Source organism: Biomphalaria glabrata, chromosome 6 (genome assembly GCF_947242115.1).
Source record: "Biomphalaria glabrata chromosome 6, xgBioGlab47.1, whole genome shotgun sequence".
NCBI lineage: Eukaryota > Metazoa > Mollusca > Gastropoda > Planorbidae > Biomphalaria > Biomphalaria glabrata.
The window spans coordinates 31,395,015-31,415,983 of record NC_074716.1 but is presented as its reverse complement, the minus strand read 5'-3'; the positions used below and the strand labels follow the sequence as shown (position 1 = coordinate 31,415,983).

The 20,969-nt window shown below is 37.0% G+C and overlaps 1 protein-coding gene across 8 annotated transcripts in view; it reads left to right on the top strand.

The window, feature by feature from the left end:
* Nucleotides 1–20,969, top strand: part of LOC106059497 (uncharacterized) — a 106,563-nt gene that overhangs the window by 51,643 nt on the left and 33,951 nt on the right. For 7 of the 8 annotated variants that reach the window (XM_056032869.1, XM_056032870.1, XM_056032871.1 and 4 more), the window contains 3 exons: nucleotides 6,719–6,797; nucleotides 8,429–8,766; nucleotides 11,588–11,686. In XM_056032869.1, the coding sequence (XP_055888844.1) occupies nucleotides 6,719–6,797; nucleotides 8,429–8,766; nucleotides 11,588–11,686 (516 nt within the window). The remainder of the gene's footprint in view (nucleotides 1–6,718; nucleotides 6,798–8,428; nucleotides 8,767–11,587; nucleotides 11,687–20,969) is intronic. The other variant, XM_056032873.1, reaches the window with a different exon arrangement.

Sequence of the window (20,969 nt, the reverse complement as noted above, 5' to 3'; positions counted from 1 at the left end):
TTTTTTTTTTTCAAGTATTTTGTATATTGCATTTGTTTTTTTTAGAGTATATGAAGATGTTTTGCCCAGTCACAACAGTGTTCACGTGTACAGTACACGAGTTTCAGAATGGCTCATTTGGCTTATCTGGGTCACTGCACAGCCAGTGCTTCTGGTGCACGTGCTATAAATACAGTGGCACTTCGTCTTACATCCATCGCTTACCTTCTCTCTACTTTCAGAACCTGACCAACACAGTACACACAGTGTTTGGTGACCTAGCAACGACATAGAGAGGTCGTAGTCAAACGTTCAATGAATTACATCTGTCCGTTCTCACAATCAGCTGTTCTGCAATAGTTATTGACACTATACTGATCTCATCTCCACTACCAGATTGTTACCCCCACAATCATTTGGACAAATAACATATATACATTAGACATACACCTCTCTAGACTGAACACATCCACTTGTACTGCTCACAATCATACATGCACGTGTATTCTGCTCACAATCCTTTAGACATGAACCTGTATATTGCTGGCAGTGTAAGAAGCGGAAGTGATGCTTCCTCTCTCTCCCCCTACTCACTTTATCAAGGTTTGCCAGGATTAACAGAGGGCGTATATATACGCTATGGGGAAGCATGAATACCCCTGATAGGCCTTATCGGCCTGTTAGGATTGACATAAATTACTCATCGTGTGTTGGGTGGTTCTGTGGTGCAGTTTCCTGGTGTTGGGTATAGTGTAACAATCACTCTTTGAGGACATAATATCAAAACATAATGTCATGACAACTAAAAGTCTTCAACTATTCTGGGTCAGTATTGGTATTAGGTCAAAGCTGGAGAGTTCAACTGTTCTATGCCCTCTCTTACAATCCTCCTGTGAATTCAAAGCGATGTAAAATAACTTTCAAAACGTGCCGCTATTTTTGGTTTAATCTTTTCCAAACCGTCAGTAAACAAACAGACGGGAATTTCCCCGTGAAAGGTTTCGGAAAATGTTCTCTTTTTCCCCACTTGGTAATTTGTACGTTTCATGTCAGTTCCATCTCTACGAATGATCTTGGATAGTCTGGAAAAAAAAAGGTATTTATCAAGAGTTTCTGTTCTGTTAGTGAGTTAAACATTCATATTCAATCTATGTTTTCTTCTTTCTATCACAATACCTTGTGAACATTTTTCAGGATTTTTCTTGATATATTATCTAGTTCTATGTGTGCATGAGCTTCTGAACCTATTTCAATACAAGTAGTCAGACTATAGGAATAAATAGTATATTAGTTCCCAATGTGTCTGTCCAGCTATCCGTAGAAAACTTTTGTTTCTTTAGAGTACTTTAGACTCTAGTTCCAAGTGATTTCATCAACGTAACGGCTTGCTCTTGTACACATTTAGACACAAGCTTGATCAGTTTTTGCGCGTGCTGAATTGTCTATTCAACATTGCTTTACAGATTTGTTTTAGCACTCAATAGAAGTACTTGAAAATCTGAAGTGTATTTAAGTGGGTTAATACCATATATTAGTTATATGCAGCCAACATATTGTCAGACTGACAGGATAAAATACTACAGTATGTAATATTAGAATTGGTTGTTTTTATTTAGTCAGCGTCCATAGGGAATGGTCAGAATGACTACAACACACTTTTCAGATTTTGAATCTTATTTTATAAAATACAGACGTTAATTCAGAAAAGAAGGTGATTACGTCATATGCGTGTCCCTAGGTCAATCTAGTCATGCATGTTAACCAATGACTTAAATTCTGCCAAGTCACTGGTTTTACTGGCTGACTCAGGAAACCATTCCATGCTCTAATAGAACTAGGGAAGAAGAAACATTTGTACCAATTTCTCCTAGCATACGGAAAGAAAATGTGCCTTTATTTGAGTATTTTATTAGTGTTTGTTTGTGTATATTATGGTTCAGTATTTTATGAATAATTGCTGCTTAACTTTTAAGTCTTCTATCCTAAGGGTTTCTAAATTTAATGATTTAACTAAAGTTGTAACTCTAGTCAAATGTAAATATTCGTTTGCTATGAGTCTCACTGCTCTATTTTGTGTCTGTTCCAGTTTCTTAATGTTTTCTTGAATTGAGTGGTCCCAAACAGAGGATGCATATTCTATTATTGGCCTAACCAAGGTTAAATAACATTTTAGTTTTTTGTTCTTATTTGATTCGTTGAAATTTCTTTTAATAAACCCTAATGCTTTAATAATAATAATAATAATCTTTATTATCCATAAGGAATTTGTCTTACAATTCGTGCATTACACCAAACAAAACATTATAACTATAGAAAACCAAAATATACATTCTCAACAGACTCTTTGATTTCTTAATATTTTCATCAATATGAGGATTCCATGATAGTTTTTACAAAGCTTACATAGACTCTGCCTGCCTGTCCGGTAAAAAGTTTGTACAAGTTATTTCTCAGACACCCAATCTCCGATCAAGCTAAAATTTTTCACAATCATTTCTTTTACCTGACAACACAAGAGTCGATTTTAAAAATTACTTTGTTAACTAGTGGTAATTAATTATTTTGTCAAGGGAAAGCAAGCCTTTTTTTTTTTTTGTTAATGCTTTTAAAAACCAATTAAGGTAAAATCACCCCATATATTCCTTTCTTTCTCCCCCCTCCCCCAACTGGTCCAGATAAGTGATAGAATCATAGCTTATTGAGAAAGCTAAAAGCATGAAATAGCGCTAAACAAAAACAATTGGTAAAAAATTGCACAGATTTATTGCTGTTGGTCTAGATCTATTACAAATTTAATTATATGAATGATCCAAACTACTTGATACAAATACACATTGTATAAGCTTTCTGTTTTTTTTTTTTGTTTTGTTTTTTTAATATTTGTTATGCTTTTCTTGTCTATTCATTGTAACACCTAGGTATTTTTATTTCTTAGTCCGTGTTACTGGATTACCATGTGTAAGATAAGTGGTATTTATTTCTTTTCATTTTTATTATTTTGTGTTACTCTTAATAGTTTCATATTTTCTCGTTGGAAAGACATGCTCTAATATTATTCCCATTTCTGTAATTCATCTAATTCTCTTTATAAAATTTCTGTATCCAGTGTTGTTTTTATTGTTCTATATATTATGCAATTGTCTGCAAATAATCTGACTATTGTTCCTGGACTAACGCTATTTGGTAAATCATTTATTAGCGGCCCCGGAAAGGGGAAAAGACGCTATTTGTTTTGTGTGGCCTGTCTGTCCGTCCGTCCCGTTTAGATCTCAGAAACTAGAAGAGAAAATGAAAATCGGACATCATGATATTTTAGATCATTCAAAGTTCTGATGCAACGGCTACTTTTTTCTTTTCCGAAAGTGAACCATCTAATTTTTAAAGTTATATATGCAAGCAGATTTTTCAAAAAATTACACCACTTTTCAATGAAAAACTTCAGGGGAAGTAAGTCTTATTAAAAAGTTCACAAGCTTCTTCATTAACAAATTAATGCCACTTATCTTATTTATGGGTTCGAACCCTGCCCGTTCCCATCCCCCGTCGTCCTGCGGGAGGTTTGGACTAGGAAGTAAACTATCTTCAACTCTGAAGGAACATCCGAAACATGTAAATCATTTTACAAACATTTTATAGACCTAGTCTAGATTCGAGATCTAGATTCTATTATAGATCGAGATCTAGATAGATCCAGATCTAAACTAGCTCTATATCATATCTAGGAGTAGTTCTTATAGATATAGAGCTTGTCTAGATCTAGATTCTATATATATTCTATATTCTAGATCTAGTCTAGACCTATTAAGTAAATGAGGTAGTTCCGAATCTCTGACCTACTTTATAAAAAATCTCGTGACTGTGGTCCTCTACATTGCAATAATGGCAATATCTTCCTACGATAAGATGTAGATCTAGATTTAGTGCTAGCCTAGATCTAGTAGACCTACTAAATAATCATAAAAATTAGTGAATTATTGTAACATAGTTTTTATTACTTAAAGATGTCTAGATCTAGACTATTTTCATTTTTAAATTACAATGAAATCAATGAGGTCATTAACACACCCACGTGACTGAGAAGAGATCCGGAACTACCCCATTAGAGTCTAGAGGCAGAGCGATTATGATCAGGATTAGTAGGGCTACTAGTGGTTAATAGTATAATAGCCTATGCTGTTCGCATGGCAAACCTGTTAAGTAGTGCAGGCCCCCTTTTTTTTAATTTCTTACTACGTCTACTCCAATATATTAATCGAAATTGTTGGGGAGGGGGCGAGGGGGCGGTCCGCACCGGTCGACACCATTTTGGGTGTGACAATCAAGTTGGAAAAATTATAACTTGACAAAAGCAGACACATTGAAAAGATAATAATAAAATCTAGACTTGAAGGCTTGTTTTTTTTTTTAAATGACTTTCTATTCATCCAAAGCTTCACTTAGCTCGAGATAACAAATACTATATCACTTAAATAACATTTCTCTTATCTTCTTATCTTATAAATTACAGCGTTATTCTAAGCTAATTTTACCTTTAGGTTAGTCATGTCCTTAAAGGTCAAAACTTACTCATTGACCTGCTTGCTTGCAACTTCAATGGGTTTAAGACCTAAATATGACAAACATCAAAACTGATGGACTACCTACGAGGAATTGTACAACAAAAGGCAGGTTTCAGCAACGGCTACTTGATGAGAGTGCTCCCCCTTTTTAGGAGCAATTTACGTTTGATCTGCTAGTTGAAGAGGAAGGAAGTTGTTCCTATTCTTCAGGAAGTGTTTGAGAGAAGCTGCTACCGGTTACACAATAAGTTGACAACGTTCCTCACAGTTCACTTACAGAGTGGATTCATAAATGGTCTTGAGACTTTCTTCTTCTTAAATCAAGTACACACATTTTTTTTTAGATTTTGACCTTTTCACATTAAATCTGTTTTAAAGAATGTTCATTTGGTGTTCATTTGATTTTCCTTTACTGCTGATTTTATTGGCTAAAACCACTCCTGTGCTTCTGCTATAAACCTTCTCTGCAGGTGCATTGCTAAGTCGGTCTTGTTTAGAGAATATATTTTTGTCTTTCCGCCTATGTTTCTTTGAGTCAATAAATATTTGACCGAAGCAGTAGGATATTCTGTGTTCCGAATTTATCTGATCAGATGCTAGTTTTCATAAAGTTGTCTAGTGAATAATGGGGTCAAAAATTAAGTCACGTTGTTTTTTCCCTTAAGCTTGTTTTTTTTTTTTTGGATCATTCCACACCATTGTGATGCATTTGAAAACGTTTACTCAAACTCGCTAACTATTTTTCTCGATATGATATGAAGTAACTCCTCATCAGTAATTACTTTATTTGATGTGTTTGTTTCTTTTCAGACTTCAAAAAAGTTTTTAAAAAAAAATAAATCTGTAACATATACATAGATAAAATTCATAATTATTAAAGAGTACTTTCTAATGTCCATGTTGTAAATGTATGCAATCGGAGGGTTGAGGCGCGGCAAAGGTTTGTGTTCAGTGGAAAAAAATATGAAGGGACACAAAATCAATGGCTTTTTTTTTATTTTCTGTGAAGACGTCTTAAATGGATGATCCTTTAAGTCGTACTTGTAAGATGACTTCGTATGTTGAGCAGACCATCACGTTCCTGCCCTCCTTCATTAAACTGTGGAGGTCTCCAGTGCAGCCATCCTTTTGTTTACATTACACGCTGTCTTGGGAAACAGGTAGAACACAAGGGAATCGATGTTGACAATAAGAGACGTACTCCTTCGTGCTGATTCTACCTTCAGATTTCCAACGGGAAATAACCCACATCCGGTTCCAGGCTGCTTAGGTAAATTTGTCATGAGTTTTCGCTCTTCCTTGCTGTTATTCTGAAGAGGGAAATGAAGAACACTTCAATTCGTGATACGGAATAGTGTGAACGAAAAGTATGTATTGCTGGATCTAACAGTAGGTGTGCAGAGGGACAAATAGGGGATGGAAATAGAATCACTAAACTAGAACAACAAGAAAAAAAATGTGTTTCTTTTATTAATACACTTTTTAAAATATAGATTTTGAAAAAAAACTATGCCTATCGCTTCAGAATAAGAAAATACACATAATGTATTAGACTTAACAAACGAATTTCAAAATTTTGTAAACCGTTTTGAATACATTTACTGAAGGCCAAACTAGTGTCATCTATGGAAAAGATGTTTCATTTTAATAATTCCTGTATGTAAACTTTTACAATTTGAGAGCGGGATTATGACTCGACATCTATATTAGGGCCTATGAAGCATGGAACTAAAGGCTCAGCGTCAGTAGCGATATATGCATATTGAATTATTGAAAATGTTAACAGATCTTCCCATTATGTTATTGGGTACTTGATATTGTAAACCTATTCCTCAGTTGTGACGACCAACATGTTGGTGCTGGGAGAGTCTAGACTCTAGAGACTCGAGGCACTAAGTCTGGGACTTGCTTTCTCCCATCCTTCCAATGCTGAACTAAGAATCTATACTGGACATTGAAATCATTATTCTTGTCTCAAAGCGAATAGATTTGTTAAGATGTTCTAAACTATATAGTAGGGATCGTTCTGAAGATACATATAATCTCTGATAATGAGGATTTATTGAAATCTTGAAACTCTTTTCATGTAAATGTATTCTTATTACAATATGAAACTTCAAGCGTGGTTTAGTCTTCTGTGACAAGCAGGAGTTATTTACAATGCTGTATTTTAATTGTAGGAACTTCCAGATGTGAGCACCTACATGAATGAGTCTGATGATATGCAAGAATCCGTCAACTTGTCTAGTCAGAAGAAAGGTAACTCTCTTATTGGATGAGTCTTATAATTTTGACCTTCCTCCATTCCACTTTCACCCTTTACCCTTTTTTTTTATTTATGTTTCATACAGTAAGAAGATTGTTTATTTTATAGTTTGTACTTGAACCATTAGCCATTTAGAAACTGTAGACTACATCTTACATGGTGACCATTATTAAATACTTTTTTACTTAATGTTAATATAAATAATATTTTTCAAAGTTATCATTAAGTAAAATGAGTACAAAACATGTTGAACAGTTAGAAACATCTAAAAACTAAATAGTGTTTTTTTCCCCTGCCATCATTTTTGAGTGTTTCCCCTGCCTTTAATTTGTGATCATAAGATATCCTCGAGTCGGAACATACTTTACATTTCGACCTTAACGACTATGCTATACTTGATGTAAGGGTTTAGTTGAAATGTATGGTGTTACATTGTATCATCTCTTTAATAGACTGAAGGGAGAGATTCAGTTTCTTGACCAGAGCGCTTTCTTTGCACAGCGCTGTTGATTACTTGAAGGAAAAGTTTTATTGGAGAGGTTCCTCAAACCTCTTTTGGCTAAGCTCATGGAATGTTCTGGCTGAAGCTTTGTTTTTGTTTTTTTTTTATTTTTTTATAAGAAGATGAATCTCAATATCTAGTCCTCCTTTTCTAAGATTATGGAATTAGTTCGTTTTTTATTTGAATATTGGGGGTGGGGGGGAGGGATTAACTCTTGTTAGCTACTCCTAAGTAATTTAGTGACTTCAGCTTCGCTTTCCTTTTTATCAGAAAGGGGGTTGATCCTCAAAATCACATTGGCTAAATTTATGGAATTTAATTACTGTAGTTTTTCTTTAGCTTTTTATTGGCCCGGGGGGGGGGGGCAGACAGGTAAATTCAACATCTCCCTCCATGGTTACGCTCATGGAATTTAATGACTGTAGTTTGATTTAGATTTTTTTTATCGAAAAGGAAAGTTTTAACATTAAAACTTTTATATTGAAGATAGGATTTTAGCTTCAAAACCCTCTGGAGAGGGGGCTAAGCTCATAACCTCTGCAATGGGAGGTTAAACTCAAAACCACCCTTGGCTACACTCATGGATTTTTTTTTACTGCTGCAGTTTGTTTCGTTTGATATTGAAGAGAGCTTTTTAAACCTTAAAACCATTTGAAGGAATGTGTTTAACACAAAACTAAGCTCATGGAATTCGTTGACTGTAATTTGCTTTAATTTTTATTGCAATTCGTTGCCTGTAGTTGGCTTAAGGTTTTATTGATGGTGTGATTTTAACCTCAAGCCTTCCCCCCCCCCCACCCCTCGGAAACGATGGGGCAATTAATGGTTTAACATTAAAATCCCCTCTCCATTTATAAAAAAAAATTAAAGAAATAAAAAGTCACTGAATTCCCCCTCCCCGGCTACGCCCATGCTATAACTACATCACTATGGTTTCAACACTAGTCAGCCTGGAGAGAGTTGTTCATGGACAATTTTTTTTACCCGCTATCCCTTCAGTTTTTATAAAACTGTCCCCTGCAGTAGAACTGAATTTTGATCATTATATTCATTTTTTCTATCAAGGTAATTGTCTTATCCCATGAGCTAATATAATTTTAATTTTATATTTCTGTTCTTCAGAGCCTGTTCATGTTCACGGAACCAAAGATAACTCGGCAATCCTCGATTTGGATGTCAAGAACATTCAGATTAAGTCTTCCATCGCCCCCCACCAGGGCGCTGGTAGGCCGGCACTCTCTGCCAAGCATGACCCAGCACCTGCCTCTGCGTCCAATATCTCACAGCCTCCCACACCTTCAGCCTCACTGGAAGCACTCCCTCCTCTACCTGTACCTCATAATAGTTCAGGGGGCACAGAGGCCGGGCGGGGAAGCTTAAGTACCAATGGTGGAGGTACTCACAAGTTATCTTCGGCCATCCCCTCCTCTGGCATTCAAGCCACGTCTGAGACCCACAAGGTAATTCTTTTTTTTTTTTTCTCTATCATTTGGTTCATTCTGTCTTCACATATGTGTCTTTAATATCGCTACTATCTCACTTGCCTTTTTGTTCTGATAAGATGGACTCACTGTAAACATAACAGGTGAGCAGAGTTTCTAGGCTGGCTCCTGTACCTCTCTTGTTTAATACTTGTTTTGTAGTTCTTTCATCTAAAATGATACATATGAGTTCAATTGATATAAACAGAGTTATGTTGTGTGAACATTGAGCCAAACATTGTCACTAGTGCTAGTTATACTACTCTTTGTTTAAAAAGAATTGCCATTGTCTAGAAAGGAGTTAATAAACGTAGTTTGCATGTCGTTACTAGAACACCAGCGGGATTGTGACCTATATGTAGTCTTTGTCAACGTTTAGGCAATGTAGGCCACGTGAGGTAGGATCAAGTGTAATTCTTTCTGCACATGTGCATGATGTGTTGTGAAACTATCTGTTGGGTTGTAGATCTAAATGAGATACACACACTTGTTTCTTTTGAATGTTGTATTCATTTTATATTTACAGTCAAACTAAATACACACATTTATAGTCCCATGTTCAGATGTATGGACCTTGTTTTCTCTACTTTCCTAGGATTACATTGGAATAGTTAAGTGCAGAGATTCTCGACAGGTGCCCACTTGATAGTCAGGGGAAATTACGAAGTGTAGAACGAGCAAGGGAAAGATAATGCGTGAACTACTCGCTGAAGCGAACACTCTCTGTTACATCCCCTTTAGATGCTTATCTTATACCTCCTCCCATTGTCTAGAGCTTAACTTTATAGTACAAAGAATTTATGTTCTATAGTTCTCCACAGATTTGATTAAAACTCCAATTTTAAATCCGCTTTGCATTTTTTAAATGTCAGACCTTAGCCTGACATCGACATTTTTTTATGTGTACCAACCTTACATTTCACAGGAGAACATGTACTCACTAGCTCATTTTGCAATGTCAACATTTACTGGGAAGTTTCAAATGTTTTCTAGTTATCTCTTTAGTATAACCTTATATCATTGTAAACAACTGTTCAGTGTCATTTGAATATAATATCAACTATGTGGATATGCGGTCAAGCTTAATTAAACATTGGGTATTGAAAACATTTTATCCAGGTATGCTAGTATAAACACTTTTATCATAACCTTTATTTTTAGCGACCCACGAAAGGGGAAAAGACTCTATTAGTTTGTGTGGAATGTTTGTCCGTCCGTCCGTCCCGTTTAGATTTCGTAAACTAGAAAAGATAGTGAAAGTCCGACATCATAATATTTTAGAGCATTCAAAGTTCTGATGCAACGGCTACTTTTTTCTTTTATGGAAACGAATATTCTGATTTTTTAAATCACTTATGGAAGAAATATTTTCATTAAAAATACACCACTTTTACAACTATCCACTATTAACAGTAACAAACACGGGCGGCTTTTTAGTAGGGGACACCCTAGCATGCCATATTTTATAACATTTATGCAAACCGTTGTAGATTTTTTTTTGACAAAAGTTATTACTTTACATTTGTATTGCTAAGTTAAATAACTTCAGTACATTAGTATTGCTAAGTTAAATAACTTCTGTCATACTGACTACTACATCTACACAAAAAAAATGTTTACTTTTTTTTTAAAGAGAAAAATTCTATTTAGTATGCATATAAGTTGGACATAATTTTAAACAACAATTAATTAGTAGTTTTTCATATTATCGCGTAAACTGCACGGTGTGATCATTAGACAAATAACTAAAGGAATTATTATTTTTTTTACGGAAATGTCATCTTGTATCCTTTGGCTGCTGGACCGCTGGGGCACCACACAAGATCTGTCAACCTTCTTTCTCTGTCATTTGTCTTTGATAGAATTTCATTCTGATGTTCTATTCCAAAAATATTGAAACCTGCCTTTTTACCTGCCTGGGTGGACCACTTCGGTGGCCGATTTTGAGTTAGTGTTTCCACACAAACTGTCTATGTAACCTTGTTTTAAATGACTTAATAGTCTATACTGACATTAATACAAGTAATTTATGACTTGAACTTTGTACTATGAAATGTGACTACCTTTGACTTATTTTGCAACCTATTCAATGTGTAGTCCTTTCACAATCATCAGTGAAGAATTGAGATTTCAAAAGAAACATTTTTTCAAATGCAAAGTAGGTTCACATAAACATGGTATAATTTCTATGTCTATATTACTGACTTTATGCTGACGCGAATGAAACACACAGTCAGCTAGCGCCATACCTTGTACTGCAAATGTTCAGTATTTGAGGCGTTGTCTTTCACATTTAGCGCATTTCTTTTATCCTTTGAAACTGATCCTCCTAGCCCTGTCACCATGATCTACCAGTTTTCTGGTGCGCCTTACATTAGCACACTAATGCCATTAATGCTCAAAGAACGAGATTGATTTCATCCTGGAAAGCTCAGCACTTGAAGAAAAAACACAAGATTTACCGATAGTTTCAACTACATGTGGACCATGGAAGACTACGTAACTGGACCACCCATTGATAAGTCAAGATAAACTTGAAAAGTATATCCCCCCCCCCCCCCCAAAAAAAAAAAAAGATTGTTTCGTGTCTTTAAGGCTTTTAGCAACTTGATTGTACACATTTTTAAATAAATATTTTCTTAATCCAGTCAGGTAATGTCAACCTTTTTAAAAAAAATCATTTAGACCACATGGAATGATGATTTGAACTCCGCTGTTAAAATAACGTCTAGTCTATAAACCAAAGCATTGCATTGCTTGTTTAACTGCCTAGTAATCTTGATATACCTCTATCGTACAGATTGTACTTCCTCCAAGCCCCCCTTCTCCAAGGAGCGGTGCTCCCTTCAGCTTGCAACCTCAGCCTCTTGCTCCCACCAGGCTATCAGAGCTGCGCCAGGTACGTCCTTAGCATGCGGCCCTGACATCTATTTGTTTAGAGCTGTCTCCTAGATTGATAGCATGGTGCTAGCATGCTTGTTTCTGTTTTGCTTGTCGACCAGAAATATCCCTGGTTGCTGGTGTTTTGTTTTGCTCAGTATCAACGTGGATGTAATGTCCAGTCACTAGTGTGAAGTTGTTGTTTTTCTTCTTTGCATTGCATGCTAGTGTGTCTCTAAGAAACAGGGATACACAGACTTAGGTTGATTTTTAACTCATTCTAATCATCGTGGTAAGTGTCTGTCTTCTTGTTTACTTAGCAACTCGTCATTCCGATCATGGGTTTTCACAAAATCTGAATCTCAGGTTGAAACCAAAACTGATACAAATGAAGAAGTTAGAAGGTTCTCAAAACTATATTACGTTTTCAGGACATCCGAAGAGATAAAAAGAGTTTTAGAGTTTCCGAGATTAAATTGTGAAAAGAATGACATATTACTTGTATTATCTAATGACATATTACTTGTATTATCTAATGATATTTTAGATGTATTATCTAATGATATATTACTTGTATTATCTAATGACATATTACTTGTATTATCTAATGATATATTAGATGTAATGAACGTTTCTAGTCTGTCCAAGATTGATGCTTCCTGCGTTTCTTTCATTTTATTCCTCATTATGTCTTGTTTAATAACCCTTAACAAATGTGATTTGAAAGAAGCCCGAGAAATTTAACGATTCTTCCATTCAAGAAAGTGTGCATTCATCCTTGTATCATTATAATAAATCTATTTGTGTACTTGATGCTTATATTTAGTTTCTACACTTATGCTTAGCAAGTTTGGGGATGATGCCAAAGTTTCTATAAATCCATTGTTAGCATATTTTACTCTAGACTTAGCACTGAAAAAAAAAGTAGAGCATTGGGGAAAAGGGGTGGGGGCGATTTTAAACCTAATTTTTTAACATTATTTTCTTGTCGTGTTGTAATAGATTGTCCAAATACTAGTAATTTGTTAGTGACTTTATTGCCTTCACCTTAGTCCTTCCATTGACTGGTTCAGGGCTAGTTAGTGCATTCTGATTTATCAACACAACTTTCTTCTCCCATTGACTGGTTCAAGGCTAGTTACTGCATTCTGATTTATCAACACAACTTTCTTCTCCCATTGACTGGTTCAAGGCTAGTTAGTGCATTCTGATTTATCAACACAACTTTCTTCTCCCATTGACTGGTTCAAGGCTAGTTACTGCATTCTGATTTATCAACACAACTTTCTTCTCCCATTGACTGGTTCAGGGCTAGTTAGTGCATTCTGATTTATCAACACAACTTTCTTCTCCCATTGACTGGTTCAGGGCTAGTTATTGCATTCTGATTTATCAACACAACTTTCTTCTTCCATTGACTGGTTCAGGGCTAGTTACTGCATTCTGATTTATCAACACAACTTTCTTCTCCCATTGACCAGTGGTTCTCAAACGTACAGGTGCTCCAAGAACCAGCTGAGGTTGCTTGAAATATATTACATGAATCTCTAACAACGCTTTGATTCAGGATAGTTTACATTATATATGTCCATCGGGTGGGGGAGGGGCAGATGGGAGGAAGAACTAAGAATTCGTCTAGTGTAAATCTACTCAGCAATAAATAATTACAGAGGAATATATCTATATATATGTAACGTTTTTACCAATGACGCTATGAACAACTAAATGTGCCTCTATGAACAAATAAATGGTACACAGTAGTGAACTTTGTATTTAGAAAGTGAAGTGATTAAACGAAACCATTGTCTTGTCCTCAAGCTGTGATCTTCATTTCTTTCATACAACTAGTGGCTCATTCTGCTGAGATTGCTTCTGCTTTTATTCAAACTCATTTCCATTTTTATTTCATGTCTTCAACAAGCCACAAAAAGCCAATTCTATAGGCTCTCGTTTCTACAACCAAAAGCCTTATCACTCGTTCTGGAAGAACACCTACAGATAAAAGAAAATCAAATCTAGTTTTTTTTTTTATTTAGGAACGTAAAATTAGAACATTTCATTAAATAAAAACAAAAGTTATATTGATACAAACATGTTCAATTTTCAAACCAATGTTTCATTACCTTTATTTTTTTATGTTATAAAAAAAATACAAATTCAATATCTAAACATACTATAAATGTACTCCTCGCAAGATCAGGTCAGATTTTTGTATTTTGATCAAATGGCTTTAAAAGAATGTACAGTTTCCAAATGAAATCTACTTGTATGTAAGTACTGCTGGTGTGAGCAGTCACATTAGGAGAGTACATTTCAAGTGACTCACTTTTCTTTTCCACCGAGAACTCAATCTTCAGCGTTTCTGCACTGTTCTCTGACCACTGCCTTACAGGTCTTTTTTTTTTTTTAAATCGTGTTAAACTGAAATTCGGTTAAAAAAAATAAATTTTTATGAGCTGTTTGCTCATCCTACAGGATGTTGTCTTGGCTCAGGTAGGTTAGAAGCTGAAGCTTAGTGGCGCCGATTACTTTGATATTTAACAGGAAATAGCATTACCCCCTGGCAACTCTTTTGAGACATTTCTGGCAATTATCGTTCTTTACTTTCTAAATGAACAAAAAAAAAAGTTGATTCTACTCACACTAAATCTACTCTAGGGCTGGCAAAATATGAAGTCTGTAATTTAACCATGAAAATTGACATTTCAGTTGCTGTTTGTTATATTTAAATAACCTTTTTGTTTAACAGTGTACTGAAATGCTTGTACGGTGTAAATTCTATCAGAATAGTTTCTCCTATCATTTCTAGTTACAATACTTAGTCAATAAAAGAAACTTGTCCAGGACCTAGGGTCATGCATCTATGTTCATTGTTTTTGTTTGAAATTGAATGAATTAGAGTTTTGGATGGTAACTCATGGAAACTAAGGTCTTTCTTTTTTATTATTTATTTATCTTCATAAACAGAAAGATATTTTCCTTGACTTGAAGTGACAGGTTCAACCAGAAGATAGCCTGCATCATGTTTCAGCACTATCTTTGTGTCTCCATTTCTACATATCTAAAATACAGTTTTATAGACAGAATTGCAATGTATAGAATTGTGTAACATTTAGGCTTCAAATGGAGGCCCCATACCAAATATTAGATATTCAGTGTGCGGGAGATGTATTCTATTGAGGTTTCACTCACCAACAAGTTTTGACTACGTCTACGTTATTGCTCCTGTCACGACCCGATTGTCCTTCATTGGTCACAACCTCATTTTACTTATTTTCTAATATATAAATGTACCAGCATTATTCCATTGGCTCTTTTCGTCTCTCTCTCTCTCTTGGTGCGTGTAATTACTGTGTCTGCATAATTATTAGAGTACTTTGAATGTATATAAATTAAACTAATGACAACAATGTCACAACATAAATGACCACATAATGAATACTGTTACGTATTTCTGAATCTTCTGGCTAGAAGTATTAGTAGGCACACAAATAAAAACACTGTAAAGAACTTGACGACTAAACTTTCAGTTTCATATAACTTTAATGACTATTAACTCTAACAATTCGTCACTGTAACATGTAGCGTAGAAGAATGTACAATATCTGTCAGTTTACAGTTAGCTATACTTCGTTGCAATTCATCTCTTCACTTCGTTGCAATTCATCCCTTCTCAACTTTCCTCGAGCCGTATTCCACAGAACAGACCAACGACACACTTCCCAGTGTCGCTCCAGGTCTCCCAAAGCTGAACCAAGTCGTACTCAAGTCTACCGAATCAGAGCCGCACACGTCTTACATCGACTGTATCGACTGTAACGGCTCAAGTCCACTGTAGTTCGCTGTATAGACTTTAACGACAGTAGTCCACTCCAGTTAACTCTACCCTAGTTAACTTGCATCGAGTCGTACACATTTCTCTTCCACAGAGCCGCACACGTCTTACATAGTCTGTATCGACTGTAACGGCTCACTCACGACTCCATACGACTCCATACGACTGACTTTAACATTAACTCTCTGGCTTATATAGAGTCCCTAATCGCTTGTCCAAAGTTGCACAAACACGGCTAGTATTCTCTGAAATAACACGTGAGGAAACGTCACATCCTGTCTTTGTTTATACATGTAGATTCCAGAAAACATCGGCTGCAGTGTCATCAAGTTGGGGTCACACGTAGTGACCTCTATCTGTCACTGTTCATTAGTAACTGTCCCCCTACTTAGATCTGTTCGTCCCCTGGAACAACACGTGAGGGCACGTCACATCCTGTCTTTGTTTGTACATTTAGATTCCAGGGAACACTAGCTGCTGTGTCATCTCGCCGGGGTCATACGTTGACCTCTACCTATCACTGTTCATTTGTAACACTGCCCCCTTCTTAGATCTGTTCGTCCCGAACAGATTCTACTTCATCACGATACTGATGAAATCGATCGACGATCAAGTAGGAAGCTTTGGTGGTTGCCCCCTTCTCAGAGATGTTCTTTCAACCTGGCCGTTGTCCATCTTCTTTCCATAGAAGAATGGGAGCCAAATCCTCATTTTTCAGCAGTTCCTCACAAATGTTTTCATCAATCTTGGTATGGAAACATCGACCTTCAGATGACGACATTGGGCACTCTTGTCGAGAAAATTCATCAGCATTCTAACGAGTTCGTGCTTCACAGGCTGAGTTTTACATTCTCCAGCATCTTTTTACAGAGCTTCTTCAGAGATACACAGGTTCATAACAGTACAGCAATATTCACATGTTCTTCTTACAACAGCAACTGACTTTGGGTTTGTACGATGTCTGTTGGGTTGATCTTCTTGTACAGTTCTGTCACAGATGGTTACTCACTACAGTTCTGACATCTTTAAACTACTTCTTTTCTGTCCTTCTTGCTTCTGACTTAATTAGCGTTCTTCTAAAACCTTTGTTATACTTCATCAAGCTATTCTCATGAGGAATGTTCTTAAATTATTCTTTAGTGGCTTCACACTTTCAACTGATAGTAAGGCTTTCTTCTTTGGTCTGATGGTTCCGGACAGAATCTTTCTAAAAACATGGGCTGTGGAGTTTCATCAGTGCAGGTAGGGGTCTATCAGTGGGAGAAGTGGTGGGCTTGTTTTCTAACAACATGGGTTATGGAGTTTCATAAATGCAGGTGGGGGTCTATCAGTGGGAGAAGGGGTGGGTTTGTATCTTGATCTTGTCAGAGCCATCCACGTTGCACTCTGCATATGTCGCTTTCTCCGCCTCCTCAATTTGATATTTCTTTGGTTGCGTTGATGTCGTTGTCGTTGGCTTGCTTTCTTGTCGATCAATGCTGATGGCAGCTTCTTAGCACATAGGAAGGTATGGCATTTCATAGCTGTAGTCATCAAGACTGTTGATCTAACAAGTTGCTTCAGCATTATTCTTCGATGGGTGCTTTGCGAATGAGCTGCAAGTCCACTTGAAGGCAAGTTGTCAAACACGTCATCACCTTCATCCGAGTCTGGAGGACTCGACTGTGGGGCAGGTTGATAACATTCAACGTGCAAAGGTCCATCAACTTCAGCATCAGTTTCTATTGTAATTCCTTGACTATCACCAGGGCTTCTCCCGCCTACCTTGATAGCTGTACAAGCTTCTGTTAAGTCTAGAGCTTGTTGGTGTATTTCTTGGCATTCACAGTCTTCTTGCATAGCTACGTACGTACAGTTCTTGTCAAACGCATGGGTGCAATAATCCAGCTTCGAGTTCCTCTCGTAGACAATGACAGATAGACAGAAGTCTTTAAGGCCCACAGCAACAGGCTTGGACGCAGACCCAAAGTTGTCTTGATCTGTTTGGCTAGTTGAGGTACTCATATCAGGTATATCTATAGCTAAAGCTTCGGTCAAACTATAGGTCTCTTCTATTGTTTCCTCAGCGGTCTCATTCTGCTTCTCGTTGAAATAGTAACAGCTACCGTCTCTTTTCATTTCCCGTGGGCCACATTCGTTTGGTTTACCATCACAGTCACAGACAGCACAACCATCACCAGCATCCCTATCGTAATTGTCTGTATCGCCACGTTCTTGGTTGGACAATTGTTCGCTGTTCATCAATGGTGTAGTTCTTTCATCTGTCGACTCAATCTGATACTGCTGAGTGTTCAGTAGCTCGTTAATCATGATTCTCGTTTGATCTTTTATCGTATCTGTTTGTTCTTCTGTCTTGTTGGGCGTGGTAGCTATTTGTTCATTCTCATTCATGGCTTTGGTCAACTGGTTACATGAAGAAAATCTGGTGTTGATTTCTGATTCTATCTCCTTAATGCTCTCTTTCACCGAGTTCATTTTGTATTGCAAAGTTCTCAGGAGCTCCATCGTATTAGGTTTGATTTCAAATTGGCAAGTGTCTGGATTCTCATCTTCCTCCAACAGGGCTAGTCTGAGACGTGCTGTTAGCGTTTCCTTATTTCCGTTAAGCTGTAGACCTCTTTCTCGAAGCTCTTGTCTAAGTTCTTTCATGTCAAGTTCATTAAGAAGTTTGATGGAGCACATTCTAGCCAGAAAGATCCCACTTCTGACACCAATTGTTACGTATTTCTGAATCTTCTGGCTAGAAGTATTAGTAGGCACACAAATAAAAACACTGTAAAGAACTTGACGACTAAACTTTCAGTTTCATATAACTTTAATGACTATTAACTCTAACAATTCGTCACTGTAACATGTAGCGTAGAAGAATGTACAATATCTGTCAGTTTACAGTTAGCTATACTTCGTTGCAATTCATCTCTTCACTTCGTTGCAATTCATCCCTTCTCAACTTTCCTCGAGCCGTATTCCACAGAACAGACCAACGACACACTTCCCAGTGTCGCTCCAGGTCTCCCAAAGCTGAACCAAGTCGTACTCAAGTCTACCGAATCAGAGCCGCACACGTCTTACATCGACTGTATCGACTGTAACGGCTCAAGTCCACTGTAGTTCGCTGTATAGACTTTAACGACAGTAGTCCACTCCAGTTAACTCTACCCTAGTTAACTTGCATCGAGTCGTACACATTTCTCTTCCACAGAGCCGCACACGTCTTACATAGTCTGTATCGACTGTAACGGCTCACTCACGACTCCATACGACTCCATACGACTGACTTTAACATTAACTCTCTGGCTTATATAGAGTCCCTAATCGCTTGTCCAAAGTTGCACAAACACGGCTAGTATTCTCTGAAATAACACGTGAGGAAACGTCACATCCTGTCTTTGTTTATACATGTAGATTCCAGAAAACATCGGCTGCAGTGTCATCAAGTTGGGGTCACACGTAGTGACCTCTATCTGTCACTGTTCATTAGTAACTGTCCCCCTACTTAGATCTGTTCGTCCCCTGGAACAACACGTGAGGGCACGTCACATCCTGTCTTTGTTTGTACATTTAGATTCCAGGGAACACTAGCTGCTGTGTCATCTCGCCGGGGTCATACGTTGACCTCTACCTATCACTGTTCATTTGTAACAATACTTATAAAGTCCAACTCTCTAATTATAACTAATATTTAATATTCTAAATAGGGCATCGATGGCCACTTTAAAATCATGTAAAAAAATGTAATAATAGATATATGAATGTATTGATAACTGCAATTTCATTTATTAATAACATAAAATAAAAACATAAGACAAGTGGCTTCAATCCTATATACCAATAAAACTATTGTATCAGTTAACATAATAAACAATAAAGACACAATCAACAACACAGCAATTAGTCACCCATGCCAATTAGACCACCACGGCTACTCCCTCCTCCATGCACTGGACCCAGCGCCGCAGACTGCATTAGAGTTCAGTACCTCTGTCCATGTCATCTGATGTCAATCACTGCATGTCGCTCATTGTCTTGCTATCTGGTCTTCGCCAGCTAACATCTGTCTACATGGGCGTAGCCAGGATTTTTTTTCGGGGGGGGGGGGTAGCGCCCCCCCCCCCGAAAAAAAAATATTTGTATGTATGTGTGTGTTCATAATCTTTATTACATTCTGACCTTTCATTCTTTCGAAACACGTTTATTGTGCCCTAGAATAGGTTCTTCCTGTAGTTAGTAGAAAAAATTGTTGACTCCCCGCCATTGCCAGCAAGGGGGTCTGAGGAAGCTCTAGGAGCTCACCCTAGCGCGGGGCGAGCCCCGCGGCCAAGCACTATTTCTGGCATAGAATGCCAACAAAATGCATACTCTGAGGTATCTACAGTGCATTTTCCTGCTATTAAAAAGTCTTATTTAAAAAATTTATGTGCATTTTTTTTACTGACTAAGACCCTGCCGGGCCGTTCGGCGCATTTGCCGTCAATCTGTTGCCACAAAAATCTGTCACTGGTAATTTCTGAAGCCTCTTCCCACCTGCTCCTAGGACCTCCATGAATGTGTGGCGCCAAGTTGTATTAGGATGTCATCGCAACTCTTATTAAGCGTAATTTATTTTGTCGGAGAACATGTCCCTCAAACCTCATGCAACGCTCTGTCACAATTTTACTATGGAGTTGACTCCCAGTTCGGCATAGGATTTCCTTGATTTAGACCCGATCTCAATAACTGACTCCTAAAATCTGTCTTAGCCATCTTTGTTGAGCCACATTTAGTGTTTTTCAATTTCGGCAGATGACTATTCACTGCACTTTATTAATGGAGCCCAGCCACTGGTAGAATGTGTAACCTCTCTTGGATACGCTCTAGGAATTAGATGAATGTAGTTTGCTTTAGATTTTATATCGAAAAGTGAGATTTGATCGTCAGAATCATCTGTTAGAGGTTTTAAGCTAAAAATCTCAGGACTTAGTTGTTGTTTTTTAAATTCAAAACCCCAATTAGCTACGATCATAGAATTTGGTAACTGTAGTAATATTGAAGATATAGGTTTTCCACCTCAAAACGCTCTATAGGGGGATTTTAGACTCAAAACCATCTGGAGGAAAGGAATTTAAAATCAAAACCCCTATTGGCTTGGCTACGCTCAAATAATTTTAGTGTGTAATTTGCTTTTTTTATATTGAAGAGGTATTTTTTAGTATCAAACCCCCGTGAAGGGGGATATAAACTCAAAACCCCTTTTGGCAACGCTCATAGCATTTTTAGTGCGTAATTTGCTTTTTTTTGTTTTTTACATTGAAGATATATTTTTTATCTTCAAACCCCGCTGGCGGGGGGGGGGGGGTTAAACTCAAATCCCATATGGCTACGCTCTTAGATTTTAGAGTGTGTAATTTGCTTTTTTTTTTTTTTTTATTGAAGATGTATTTCTTTGCTTCAAACTCCACTAAAGGGAAGTTTAAACTTAAAACTGAGT